The sequence below is a fragment of the Chiloscyllium plagiosum genome, unplaced genomic scaffold (assembly GCF_037043375.1).
Source record: "Chiloscyllium plagiosum isolate Xiang-an unplaced genomic scaffold, Cpla_swu_hap1 HiC_scaffold_18, whole genome shotgun sequence".
In the NCBI taxonomy this organism is placed as follows: domain Eukaryota; kingdom Metazoa; phylum Chordata; class Chondrichthyes; order Orectolobiformes; family Hemiscylliidae; genus Chiloscyllium; species Chiloscyllium plagiosum.
Genome location: NW_028270156.1, coordinates 6,935,543 through 6,950,016, shown reverse-complemented (window position 1 = coordinate 6,950,016; position 14,474 = coordinate 6,935,543). Strand labels below are relative to the sequence as shown.

Below are 14,474 nucleotides of genomic sequence, written 5' to 3'. Positions count from 1 at the left end.
AGGAAGCAACAGACCAGTATGAAGGAAAACATTTTCAGTCAGGGTAATTTTTAAATTTAATTCCTGGGACATGGGCATCACAGGAGGGCTGACTTTTTTGCCCATCCACAATTGCTCTGGAGAATTGCAGAATCACAGAAATGTTATGATGAAGAGGAGGCCAATTGGCTCATCAAGTGCTGTGGTGAGCTGCCATTTGGAATTAGTGTGGTCCATTTATAATGAGCATTTGCTCAATGCTGTCAGGGAGGGAGTTCCAGGATTTTGATCCAGCGATACTGTGTGAACATTTTTAATCAGAGTTAAGGTCAGCAGGCTTACAAATTCCTCAGACACATGCATAATCCTGTTGAAAATAGCGGTTTTACACATACAAAGCCATTAGGTAAAATCAGTGTTAAGGCTACTGACTGGATCTGATGATTTTTTTTGATGGTGACGCAGTGTTGTTGAGGCACACTGGGGGTCTGGCCTGCCTGTTGGGAGAGTTGGTGAGACTGCTATGCTGCTGTTTCTGCTGAGACACACACCAATCAGGCATTTGTGAGGGCACCAGCAAAGCCTTTGCTCGGAATCAAGACCTTCAGGGTGGAGGGGTCAGTGAGAGCTTGTGGCCAATCAGAGGACTCTTGCACATAACAGCGTCATGAACAGACTGTGGCTGCTGCTGGTACAACATCTCCCCCCCACTCCATTCCATCCCATCCTCCAAATGCCAGGATGGTGGATTGGTGTAGGACTGTGGGTCTTCCTCTTGCACATGGACTGTGCGGTTCAACAAGGCAGCTCACCATCATTTTCTCAAAGAGCAATTATGGACTATTGAATGTACATTGAACACTGGTCCAACCAGCAATGCCCAGGTGAATAAATAAAAAGGATGATGTGTGAAGCAGTGGGGGCTTGTGATGAGATGTGTCCCATTTTCACACAATGGGTGGTTGGGGTCTCAAATGCACTGTCTATAAATATGGAGCAGGCAGGCTCAGCTGAGACAGCCAAGAGGGCAATGGATCTTTATTTGAATAGAAACAATGTGTGTGTAGGTTATGGGGAAAAGAGTAATACCTATTGGGACAGCAGGTGCAGACATGATGGGCTGAATGGCTTCTTCATGACTTATCTGGGACTCGGGTTTCCTGGAGTTATGGGATGTGGGAATGGGAGGGTGGCGTTTGTGTGTTGGTGAGCAACAACTCCCCCCCCCCAGCTGGTATACATCTGCCTAATGTCTAATCACTCAATGAGACTTTGACTGCCTTTGATTGAGAGAACATTTCGCCCTATCCCTCCCACAGGGCAGCAGCAATCAGCGACACCATGTGGTAACCGCAGCTGGGTCAATCACAACAGTGGTGACTAAGAACATTAAGTCATCCTTCACCAGTCAGTTATGGGCATCGACTGGTGATGGAGGGGGAAGGATGGTCGACCACAGGCCTTCCCACAAGATTCTCATTCCACTGGCGATGGGAAGGTGGTACAGTTTGGATATATCACTCTCCTGTCTAATGAAGACCCTTCCTTCCTCCACACTTGTCAACTCCAGGAGCAGATAATCCCATCCACTTTTTGGACTGAATATGGTAGCATTTAAAACATGAACCAATTAAATGTTTAGACTTGTCACTGCCCAATTGATGTATTATAAGTTTGATTCAGTCAACTAGACATTCAAACTCCTTAACATATCTAACTTAACAGATAGCACTCAACTGAGGAATGTTTGTTCATCCATATCTGCTATGGAGGTGTGATATCTTTCAGAGATGCATCACTATGGATATGTGATTGATGCAAGATTTTTATTTATATTGATCATGATAGTCTGTTGGCCTACTATGCATTAACTAAGTTGCAAGTCAAAATTTACTCTTAAGAAAATGCAATAATCTCAGACTCCTTGTAACCATTTGCCTTAAGGGGATTTAAAAGCTAGCAAGCACAAAATAATGGGGTATAAATTAACTGTTGGTCTGTAGCCCAAAGTGGGAAATGGTGAATTGACTACCATGTCTAAAAGCTTTTTGATCTTTTTTACAGGACAAATCTATATCCCAATGTCATTGGCATTGGGTTAACACTGAAGTTGGTGTTCAGGCATGCATTTATTGAGTAGTACCTGCCAAAAACTGAATTGATGTGAATCCTCTAGTGTCTAAGTTTAGCATCATATTTCTCATGGCATGCAAGTCATCCTGGGTGGCACAGTAACAAGAAATAATTTTTCATCCTGAGGATTAATTCCTTGAGACTTCATTGAGTCTATTTATTATTGTTTTCTCCTGATGCTCTCCCACTGCTTACACCCACAAATTTCTCATCTTAGATTAGATTAGATTAGATTACAGTGTGGAAACAGGCCCTTCGGCCCAACAAGTCCACACTGACCCGCCGAAGCGTAACCCACCCATTCCCCTACATTTACCCCTTACCTAACACTACAGGCAATTTAGCATGGCCAATTCACCTGACCTGCACATCTTTGGACTGTGGGAGGAAACCGGAGCACCCGGAGGAAACCCACGCAGACACGGGGAGAACGTGCAAACTCCACACAGACAGTAGTCCGAGGCGGGAATTGAACCCAGGTCTCTGGCACTGTGAGGCAACAGTGCTAACCACTGTGCCACTGTGCTGCCCGGTGTCAAACCTTAAGTCCAATCTTTTCAATTTATCCTCAATCAATGGCACTCCTTCTCAAATTCTCCATGACACAGATTTTCAGGGAAGACTATGCAGTGGGTCAGGGTTATCATCACTGCCTCAATCTGTCCAACAGCTATCACCCAAAAAAGTTTAAATTTCATTTCAAAGCATGAGGGAAGCTGAGATAAACTCATGTCTCAAATATATTACAAAATGAGTGAATAAAAATTGAGCAAATAAAACTTTTACTAAAGGAAATTAAATAGGAAAAAGGAAAAAGACAACTCAAGAGACACACTAAGTAGACATATGATGTAAATAAATGACCTATTGGGCAAATTCATCAAGCATTCCACCTTCCTAAAACCACCACATGAATTGCGAGGCTGTCATGAATGACAATCCCATTAATAAGGACATTGATTGAGTTCATTTGTAAAAATAGGACAGCTGCTAATCTATAAAGTTTTAAAAAGATATACCATGTGTTTCCTACCTCTCAGACATAGCTGTCTTAATGCTGTTAGTCCTCACAAAGGGAGTAAGACAATCTTCTTTGGAAGAAGGGACCAAGCCACTAGTTGAGTTGTGATGACTTAGACCACCCCCACTGCTTAGGGAGATGTCAATGGATTCACAGCTGGTGTGTAGACTGTTGACTGACTGATAGCCAGGACCATCTTTACTTATGGTGGAGGAGCTGCTCTGACTGACGCCCCATGGCGCACCATTTGAATTTGTGGAATGGACTGATGCTGGACTGGAGGCCAGGGGCGATTGTATCATGTCTGTCGTCTTGTTGTAGAGTGGGCTGCTGCCTCCACTGCCTAAACAGGATGGAGGAGAGTCCAAACTGTTCTGCTGGTTCATGGTGGCATGAGGATTGGAAATGACTGTGGAGTTCTTCATGTTTTCAGTTGTTGTGACAGGAGCTTGCTTAGTGCTTGGCTTGACCCCGAACAGTCTGTTTTTAAAAAAACGCAAAAGAGAAAGATAAGTGATAGCTTTAATTTCTGCAACAATGTGCTATTGTTTCTCTCGTAAAAACACCTGGAGGCACACAGAGTGCGGAAAAAAATTCAGTTTATAGAACAACTCAGCTGAGAAGTGCCAATATAACTCTTGGCATTTTCCAAAAGTCCTTTGTTAAAATGATTAAGTACTTTTTTCAAAGACATGCTAGTTTTGCCTGACGTCTAGACAGAACATAATACCTAATCCTCTCAGTCCATTATTATTTTAATGAAGTGCTGATAGATGAACTGAAAGACTTTTCAGCAAAGTAATTTAACCTCGATAATGGTGAGGTGCAAATGTTAAAGTGATCCATAAATATAATTTTTAAAAGTTTTCTCATTTAAGTAATCAACTTCGTCTGTTGCAAACTTTATGAGTTTTGTTTTAATCTGTGGAATATTGACTGGTACAGGATCATTGCAATTTTTACAAGGATGGGAGTTTTATCAATGAAACTAATTAAAGCAAGATCAATTTTTAGTTTTGAACCAATATCTCTTTTGTCTAAAAGGACTATGTTTATATTTCAAGAATTGCACAAAGGTAATTACTTTTGAAGTTTTGTCACTATTGTTATTGCAGGAAATGCAGCAATCAATGCACACCCAATCAATTCTCACAAATAGCAACATGTGAATGATCAAATCGTTTTTTCTTATATATAGTGGTGCTTGAAGCAAAAGATTAAAATAAATGTAGCACATAATGCTAATTGACTTCAGAAACACATATTTTAGTGTATTTGCAAATCTAACTTTCATGTTAATCAATAAGGTCTAATTTATTGATCACAGTTGAAATATGAAGATAAATAGCATTTTAAAGATCAGCTTTTACTTTATGTTTAATTACTTAATAGACACAGTGTGGAACATATTTCTTTGGCAACATTTGGAGGTTAAAAGCTGCTCTGAGCTGTGAGGATCGAAACGATACTTGGGTGAACAAAGGTCAGACTTTCAAAAAGGCTGAATGAGAAAAAACACAGCATGAGAAAGTCACTCAAATGAGGGACAAAATACAGGACTAGAGGAAGCAAGAAAGTGTATGAAGAGAACGTGCAAAAATGAACAAAAGGGGAAAGACAGTTGATAAAGTGTGATTCCATTTTGGAAGGAGATGACACATTGCACAAGATGGACAGATAGCTCAAAGAAATGCGTGTAGATTGACAAATAGTCAAAACAAGTGCAGGATTTAAGTGGAACACAGGAGTCAACCATAATGATTGTAAGAACTAGACAAAACAAGATAGGATGATTAATATCAATATCTGACAATACGTTTCTTGCATGCAAAGGCTTCAGCTGTCAAACAGAAAGTGAATCATAAATGGGTTATAATATTAAATGTGGCAGAATTGAAAACAGAACCCAAGACATTAAAAGTCAGTTTCATAATGATGAGATTCCAAGGTAACTTTAATTTTCCAAATTAGTTTAGTCAGCTATCAAATTACCCACAACATATTTTTCACTTCAGTTTTCCATTTGGGTTCCTTTTAAAACTCCAATCAATGTTTTATGATCATTTAAACAATGATTCTTGTGATTTGAATTAAACATTGCAATTAGCAATGTCGAATACAACAAATTTGTCTCTTTTGGTTCTGTTCTCTCATACTTAAAAGTTGCTCGAAGCTTCAGATGATGTTTATTATTCAGGTAATACTGTTTTTCAACTCTCTTTCTAAACTGCTTAGCTTTTGACAGGTGTTGATAGTGATACTTTACTTCAGGTTATAGGTTATGAATTTGCTTGTTGAAATGTGCATTTGATGGATGTGACAAAGAAATACCTTGGAGGAAAGGCTGGACAGGCTAGGCTTGTATCCTCTGGAGTTTAGAAGAGTCAGAGGTGACTGAATTGAAATATATCAGATCCTGAGGGGAGTTGACTGGGTGGATGTCGAAACGATGTTTCCTCTTGTGGGAGAAAAATAAGGGGATCGCCCACTTAAGAGAAAGGTGAATAAACATTTCTTTCTCTCTGATGGTCGTGAGTTTTTGGAATTCTCTTCTTCAGAAGGCAGTGAGTACAGAATCTTTCAATATTGCTTAGACAGAGGGAGACAGATTCTTGATTACTCAGAGAATGAAAAGTTCTTCAGGGTTTGCAGGAATGTAGAGTTGAAGTTAAAATCTGATCAGCTATGATCTTATTTAGTGGCGGAGGAGGTTTGAAGGGCAAGTGGTCTACTGTTGTCCCTTTTTCTTATGATTTGGAGATGCCGGTGTTGGACTGGGGTGTACAAAGTTAAAACTCACACAACACCAGGTTATAGTCCAACAGGTTTAATTGGAAGCACTAGCTTTCGGAGCGCTGCTCCTTCACAACCACCTGATGAAGAAGCAGCGCTCTGAAAGCTAGTGCTTCCAGTTAAACCTGTTGGACTATAACCTGGTGTTGTGTGATTTTTAACTTTTTCTTATTGATATGCTTATCTTCAAGATATTTCAAGTATCATCAGGATATCATCAGGATATCGCATGCTAAAATACTCTATCTAAATTTGTGAACTATTTAACCTTTTTCCAGGGTAAAAACAATGACTGCAGATGCTGGAAACCAGAGTTTAGATTAGAGTGGTGCTGGAAAAGCACAGCAGTTCAGGCAGCATCCAAGGAGCAGTAAAATTGACGTTTCAGGCAAAAGCCCTTCATCAGGAATACAGGCAGAGTGCCTGAAGGGTGGAGAGATAAATGAGAGGGGGGTGGGGGTGGGGAGAAAGTAGCATAGAGTACAATAGGTGAGTGGGGGAGGGGGTGAAAGTGATAGGTCAGGGAGGAGGGTGGAGTGGATAGGTGGAAAAGAAGATAGGCAGGTAGGACAAGTCATGGGGACAGTGCTGAGCTGGAAGTTTGGAGCTGGGGTGAGGTGGAGAAAGGGGAAAATGAGGAAACTGGTGAAGTCCACATTGATGCCCTGGGGTTGAAGTGTTCCGAGGCGGACGATGAGGCGTTCTTCCTCCAGGCGTCGGGTGGTGAGGGAGCGGCGGTGAAGGAGGCCCAGGGCCTCCATGTCCTCGGCAGAGTGGGAGGGGGAGTTGGAATGTTGAGCCACAGGGCGGTGTGGTTGATTGGTGTGGGTGTCCCGGAGATGTTCCCTAAAGTGCTCTGCTAGGAGGCGTCCAGTCTCCCCAATGTAGAGGAGACCGCATTGGGAGCAACGGATATAATAAATGATATTGGTGGATGTGCAGGTAAAACTTTGATGGATGTGGAAAGCTCCTTTGGGGCCTTGGATGGAGGTGAGGGAGGAGGTGTGGGCGCAGGTTTTACAGTTCCTGCGGTGGCAGTGGAAGGTGTCAGGAGGGGAGGGTGGGTTGTTGGGGGGCGTGGACCTGACCAGGTAGTCACAGAGGGAACGGTCTTTGCGGAATGTGGAAACGGGTGGGGAGTGAAATATATCCCTGGTGGTGGGGTCTGTTTGGAGGTGGCGGAATAATTGCAGGAGCAGATAGAATCTCTGCCTTTCCAGTTTGAAGGAATAATTTTTACTAGCCTAGCTCTTTGTATGACAGAAGCAGAAATACTTGCCCAGGAAACAATTTGTGTGACAATATGGACTCAGCTAAATGTGAACAGGATTGTGAAACCCATCATTAAGTGACGCAAAAAACACTGGGCCTAATTTTGCCATTTTCATTCGTGCGTGTAAATCTGAGATGGAGCCTGAGAGGCCACTCTCTCTGGTGAGAGAACTCACTGCATTGTGTACCAATCAGCTCATGAACAGATGATGGGCAGCGATTAGGCGAACTTCTCACCCTAACATGGGCCTTGACACAAACTGGCCAGCCAATCAAAAGCCCCATAATTTCTAGGCCCTTAAGTCCACTGGTGCAGTGCTTGATTATTGGGAGATCTCGCAGCATGAAGCAAAGTCTTCTTTTATCTTCTTGTTGCAGAGTGGGATCATGGAAAGATAGAGTGTTGGAGGAGTAAGAGGCCATCAGTGTTTCTGACTGTCCTCAAATGAGGGAGGACTACTCTCCTTCCCTCACTCCAGTCACCCTGGTTTCTCAGTTGGGAAAATATCCAACTTTCTGTCCCACTGGGTAGACAGGTGATCAGAGAGATAGCATGTGACTACCCATTGGCCCCTTAAGACTGCTGGTGGATCCACACAGTCCCTGCTCACAGAGAACTCAATTGATGAGGGAGCTAGAATTAAAAAGCCAACTCGCCCAATTATTTACCGTTCTCACCACTTCTCTTGCCAACTCCAGGGAAATGACATTTCTACCTACTTTGTGATGTTTTGTCAAAACCACACAAAGGTTTTAGATGTTAAGAACTATGTCTTATTATTTGTGTTTTTAAAAACTGAAGACTGCAAGGAGAAAGCACTATTTTCAAAAGTAGCCAGGATTTACCAGGATGGCGACATAATTTCACAGAGGAATTTGATACCTATTGTGAATTTTGTTTTTGTGGCTGATGGTTCCTGCAATGTGCAGGTGAACAGGAACTAAGAAGTTATTTACAAGTGAAGATGATTGGTTCTCAGCTAACCAAGCAGGTTAGAACTGGAAGCAAGACACAGACACAGAGATGAAGATACAGAATGGTGTGTTGGTTTTCTTCTCTGCAGAAGCTCCTGTTTAAACAAAACTAGTTTAAACTGAAGGAAATTGGTTACCTTTCCTGGTGATTAGAGTTTTTAGTAAGTTGTGTTGAATGCCAATGATTTACTTCTGTTTACTTGTAGCGATAATCAAATTACCTACTATAAATAATAATTCTAATTCAGTACAGAAACCTCAATTGTGTTTTCAATCAACCCTGGCTTGAAAGTCATGGAAATTGGGGCACTCAATATTTTGTACAACTCTGGGAATATCAGAGCTCAATCTATGGTGTGATCCCCCTGTGAATCATTTTAAAGGTACAGGTAAAGTTGCCATGTTCACAGAGGACTGCTCTTTCATTAGAGAGAGACAATTGGTGGTGGTGTAACTGGGGGTCTCTACACTTCAGGTAAGGGGAGAAGTTGAGAAGGAGATTCCTTCATGGTAGTCTCAGTCAGTGCAGGAATTGAACCTCTGCATCACAAACCAGAGATTCAGCTAACTAACTCCCATGTCATTTCAAAATGGTCCAATGAACACTGTCTAGTGAAATGTCTCCATTTATACTGTGAAATAATTTCAGGAACAGGATTGGAGATACACGAGTGATGGCCATGATGGAGTGGAGATACATTAGTGATGGCCGTGATGGAGTGGAGATACACGAGTGATGGCCGTGATGATTGAAGAATTGCTCCTTCTGCTTGTGACCATCCCCACACAGCAGGTGAACACAGAAACAAGATGATACATCCCTACAAGATAAATACTGGCACTGAGCTCTCAGTGCCTTGACAGGTAAGGGAGCATCATACAATACATCCTACAATGCAATCCAGCCAAAGCTTCCTGATTCACTGGGTCACACTTTCTATGTTATGGTGATTAGATGTGGTGTCTACCTTGAATTGCTCCTACAAGGGGCTTCAGAGGAGCTATTGGAGAATGAAACTAATGAACCATTAGTCCACATCCTTCCACATCCAACAGAAACTTACCTGTACTTCCATACAGATCATCTACTGCATCCGTTGCACAGGATATGGTCTCCTCTACATTGGGAGACAGGATGCCACCTTGCGGATCATTTCAGAGGACATCTCTGGGACACCCGGATCAACCAACACCACCGCCCTATGGTTGAACATTTCAACTCCCCCTCCCATTCCACCAAGGACATGCAGGTCCTGGGCCTCCACCATCACCAAATCCTGACCACCTGACACCTCATCTTCCGTCTTGGAACACTTCAACCACACTGATCAATGTTGATTTCACCAGTTTCCCCATTTCCACTCCCCCTACCTTATCCCAGTCCCAACCTCTCAACTCAGGACCACCCTCTTGAATTGTCCTATCTGTCCATCTTCCGTCCCAACTATCCGCTCCACTCTCCCTTCTGGCCTATCACCTTCACCCCCACCTTCATCTACCTATCGCACTCCTAGCTACCTTGCCCCCCCAGCCCCACCCCTTCTCCCATTTATCTCTCAGCCCCTTGGCCCATAAGCCTCATTCCTGTTGAAGGGCTTGTGCCTGAAACGTTGATTCGCCTGTTCCTTGGATGTTGCCTGACTGGCTGTGTTTTTCCAGCACCACACTCTTGACTAATGAACCACTGAAACAACTGCCTTGGCTAACTGAAAGGACTGCTCAACACAAGGCACTTCTTCAGAGATTCCAAGGACTCTTACCATATCCAACAAAATGCAATAAATCTTAGTCTGCACACAACTTAGGCTCAATGGACTAAATGGCTTTTCTCTGTCTGTAACAATTTAGTATTCTATAAATTGTGTGGCCACCCGACCTATCTCCTGGTCAGGCCATACTTTTTTCATTGTACATCCATGCCTCCAGCCTCACAAATGGAGAAACCAGTCCAAAGCATTACAAATACATCCACCATCGTTTCTCCAACAAACCTCTGCAATGTCTCAGAAGTGAATACTTCTTCTCAGTGAAACTCCCATGGGAAGATGGAGAGAACGTAAAAGATTGAACATGAAGAGTTCACAATAGTGACAGTTAGTAATTTTGTATAAATAAGAGCTGTCCTGGCAGAATTGTTCATTTTCTTTTCCTAAGACAACAGAATTGGCCTGAATGCAGTTAGCCATCACTTGCCATGTCATCACTCACTCATCTAAAGGGATTATACAGACAAAAAGGAAAAGGAGGCATACATAAGATTTAGGAAATTGAAGACAGGCAGAGCCCTTTAAGATTATAAAGATAGCGGGAAAGAATGTAAACAAAGAAATAGAAAGGCTAAAAGAGGCCAGAAAGTATCTTTGGTGGATAGAATTGAGGAAAATCTGAAGGTGTTTTATACAGATATTAGGAGCAAGAGGGTAGCTAGAGGAAGGGTGGGTCCACTCAAGGACAAAGGTAGGAATTTATGCATGGAGTGGGGCAAGTGGGTGAGGGAGTATTCATAAAGGAGAGGGACAAAGTGAGTAGTGAATCTCAGAAGACGTATATTGAATTCAAGGGCATGTCAAAATTAAAAGGGAGGAGGTGTTGGGTGTTTTAAGAAGCATTAGGGTAGAGGTTCTCAGGATCAGATGGAATATATCCCAGGATGCTGAGGGAGGCAGGTGAGGAAATTGTACAAAATCTTTGCATTCTTTCTAGTCACAAGAGAGGTTCCAGATGACTGGAGAATAGCCAATATTGTTCCTTTGTTTAGGAAGGGTAACAGGGATAATCTGGAAATTGCAGGCCAGTGAGCTTTATATTAATGGTAGGAAAATTATTGGAAAGATTCTGACGGATAGGATTTACTCACATTCGGAAAAATATGGAACTGAAAAAGAGTCACCCTGTTTCTCTCTCCACAGATGCAGCCAGACCTGCTGAGTTTCTCCAGCATGCTCTATTTTTATTTCAGATCTCCAGCATGTTTAGTATTTTGCTTTTGGACCATAAGATGGTGGAACAAAGTAGGCCATTCAGCCCATCAAGTCTTCTCTGCCATTTAATGAGATCGTGTCTGAGCCAATAATCATCAACTCCATCTTCTCGCCTGATCCCAATAACCCTTGAATCCCTTACTGATCTAAAATATTTTTTTTAATTCAAAGCTACAAAATCTGTCTTCAGAATTTAATCCACGTATTTCAATCCAGGCAAGATGACAGCCCAAAGGAGTCAGGTACTTTTGACAGGACGCTGCTCTAATTGTACTGGGTTATAGACATAGAGTTTAGGGCTGAAGAGATCAAAGGGGAGAAAGTGGGAACAGGAGACTGAGTTGGATGATCAGCCATGATCATATTGAATGGCAGAGCAGGCTTTAATAGCCTAGCCTTGTTTCTATTTTCGATGCTTCTATCTTAGCAGGACGGAAGAAAACTTGACCCATTGGCATGGTTGCCTTTGCATTTCATTTCTGATCTCCCCTCAAACTTGAAATTCAGAGCTGGAGAATGCTTGAACCACTGTTAGCTGAGGTGTCCTCACATACTTTTCAATTCTTTATTAAGTCAAGGTTATGGAGTCATTTATAATATAATTTTTATCAAGTTGATTGTAATGTATGTAATAGAAAAGGATGGAGAAAGTGAGGTCTGCAGATGCTGGAGATCAGAGCTGAAAATGTGTTGCTGGAAAAGCGCAGGAGGTCAGGCAGCATCCAGGGAACAGGAGAATCAACGTTTCGGGCATAAGCCCTTCTTCAGGAAGAAGGGCTTATGCCCGAAACGTCGATTCTCCTGTAATAGAAAAGGATGCCAATCTATTTTATGGTACCCTGATTGGCTATGACAAACTCACTCACTTTTGTAGTAGATACTAAACTGACTGTGATTCTCCAAAAAATTTTGAAAGTGTTTCAATCTGCAACATGCATACTTCAAATGAGAGCTGAATTAATCTAAGTTCCTGTTTCCCCCAGTGATTACAGGCAAAGTGCTAATACAAGGCTTTTCCTGTCACTGATCAGAAGTGTTCACTGGCACTGTTCAAAGGTTCTCATTCCTCCATGTGCAACACTGGAATTCGGGCCAGCCAGACACATTATGAGGCCGTTTGCAAATTGTGTGAACACTTTGGCAATGGCTCATTCTCTGAACAAAACAAATGGAATCCTAGACAATTAATGAACTTCAGTCTCAATTGATTCTCTCCCCATTTGTTTATGGGATATGAACATTGTTGGTTAGACCACCATTTATTGTCCATGCTTAACTGCCCAGACCAGTCAACCACATTGCTGTGAGTCTGGAGTCAGTTGTAGCCCATGCCAGATAAGGACAAGAGATTTCTTCCAGAAAGGAACAAATGTTTTTTTTTTAACAGCAATTAACAATGGTTCAATGATCACTGTTAGACAAGCTTTTTCATTCCAGATTTGTTTGTTTAAATTGAATTCAAATGTCACCATCTGCCATGTTGGGTTTCAAACCTATATTTCCTGAACATTAGTCTGGAGTTTCTGAACTAATCCAGAAACATTATCACCATACCACTGCCTTCCCACTATGATGCTGGATTGGGATTTATATTGGAAATACAGTTCACCTTTCCTAATTTGATGTTACTTAAATTAATCACTGAATTATTAAACAGTAGATTCCCATCATTTTTTGAATAGATTAAATCAAATTAGTTGGTAACTTGGAATTTATTTAATCCAACATTCAATTTAATTTGAACTCCCAGAAGTGGAATCAAGTTTAAATGAAGCCCTATTTTGGAGTGTACATTGGAGAATTGTTTCTAACGAAATCATTGCCCACAGCTTCGTGCTAATAGCAGTGTCCGAGTACTTCAGAGGCCTGGATTAACACTCTGGAGATGAGCTCAAGTCCCACTGGGGTTACTGTTTTACTTATGCCAGCATGGGATATCAGCATCACCAACTAAGCTGACATTTGCTCCCCATCTTTAACTGCCCTTGACCTGAGTGACTTACTTAACCAGTCCAGAGGGCAATGTAGGGTCACAATATTGCTGGGACTCTGGAGTCACATGTAGAATCATAGAACCCCTACAGCGTGGAACCATTTGGCCCATAGAGTCCACACCAACCCTCCGAACAGCATCCCACCCAGACCCACCCCATCCCTGCAACCCCGCATTTCCCATGGCTAATTTACCCAGCCTGAACATTCCTGGATACTATGGGTAATTTAGCTTGGCCAATCCACCTAACGTGGCAAATCGTGGGAAAAAACAGTGCCCAGAGGAAACCCATGCTGCCACAGGGAGAATGTGCAAACTCCACACCTACTGTCACCGGAGGGCGGAAATGAACCCAGGTCCCTGGTGCTGTGAGGCACCAATGCTACCCACTGAGTCACCCCACATATAAGTAAAGATTTCTTTCTTTAACAGACTGAAGTGAACCAGTTGAGGTTTTACAACAATCAATAATGACTACATGAATGCAGCTAGGCTTTTTGATTCCAGATTTTTATTGAATTCAAATTCCACCAACTACCAAAGTAGGATTCAATCCCATATCCATTGGGCATTAGCCTGGGGTTCTGGATTAATAGTCCAGTGACTATTAATCCAGTTAGATTATCACAATGGGAGAAGGATACACTTACCATAGAGGAGCACAATGGACATTCACCAGAATAATCCCTGAGATGGTGTAACTGTCCAATGATGAGAGATTATGAAAAGGCCAGTATTCTTCAATTTCAAAGTATGAGAAGTGATCTCACTGAAAATTACAAACCTCTTACGGGCTGAGACGGGGTGGATACAGATAGAATGTTTCCTCTAGGTGAGCCGAGAACTAAGGGATATAATCTCAGGCGAATGAGTAGGCCATTTAAGACTGAGATGGGAGTTAATTTCTTCACTCATCAAGGGTGGTGAATCTTTGGAATTCTCTACCTCAGAGGTCTGTGAAACCTCAATCATTCCACTATGTTCAAGACTGGGATTAATAGGTTTCTGGACACTGATGACATTAAGAGATATAGAGATCAAGCTAGAAAGTGACACAGAGGTCGATGATGAGGCATGATCTCAATGAATGGTGGAGCAGGCCCGATGGACTGAATGGCCTACTCTTGGTCTTATAGTCCCAATGGCCCAGGAAGTTACTACATGCAGCACACTACAACATCTTCAAGGACGGTTGAAGAAGGCATTAAGTACTGGTGTAGCCAATTAACCTAATATGAAAGCACATTTTTAAAAATCAGCTTGAATTGAACTGATATTCAGAGCTGCCTCACATGCTTACAATGTATCTGGAGCTCAAGGTTCATCA

The 14,474-nt window shown here is 42.1% G+C and overlaps 1 protein-coding gene across 13 annotated transcripts in view; it reads right to left on the bottom strand.

Moving 5' to 3' along the window:
- The window catches only part of nav2a (neuron navigator 2a), a 1,144,654-nt gene that overhangs the window by 127,199 nt on the left and 1,002,981 nt on the right, over positions 1-14,474 (bottom strand). For all 13 annotated transcript variants that reach the window (XM_087996268.1, XM_087996269.1, XM_043705373.2 and 10 more), the window contains one exon: positions 3,146-3,613. In XM_087996268.1, the coding sequence (XP_087852394.1) occupies positions 3,146-3,613 (468 nt within the window). The remainder of the gene's footprint in view (positions 1-3,145; positions 3,614-14,474) is intronic.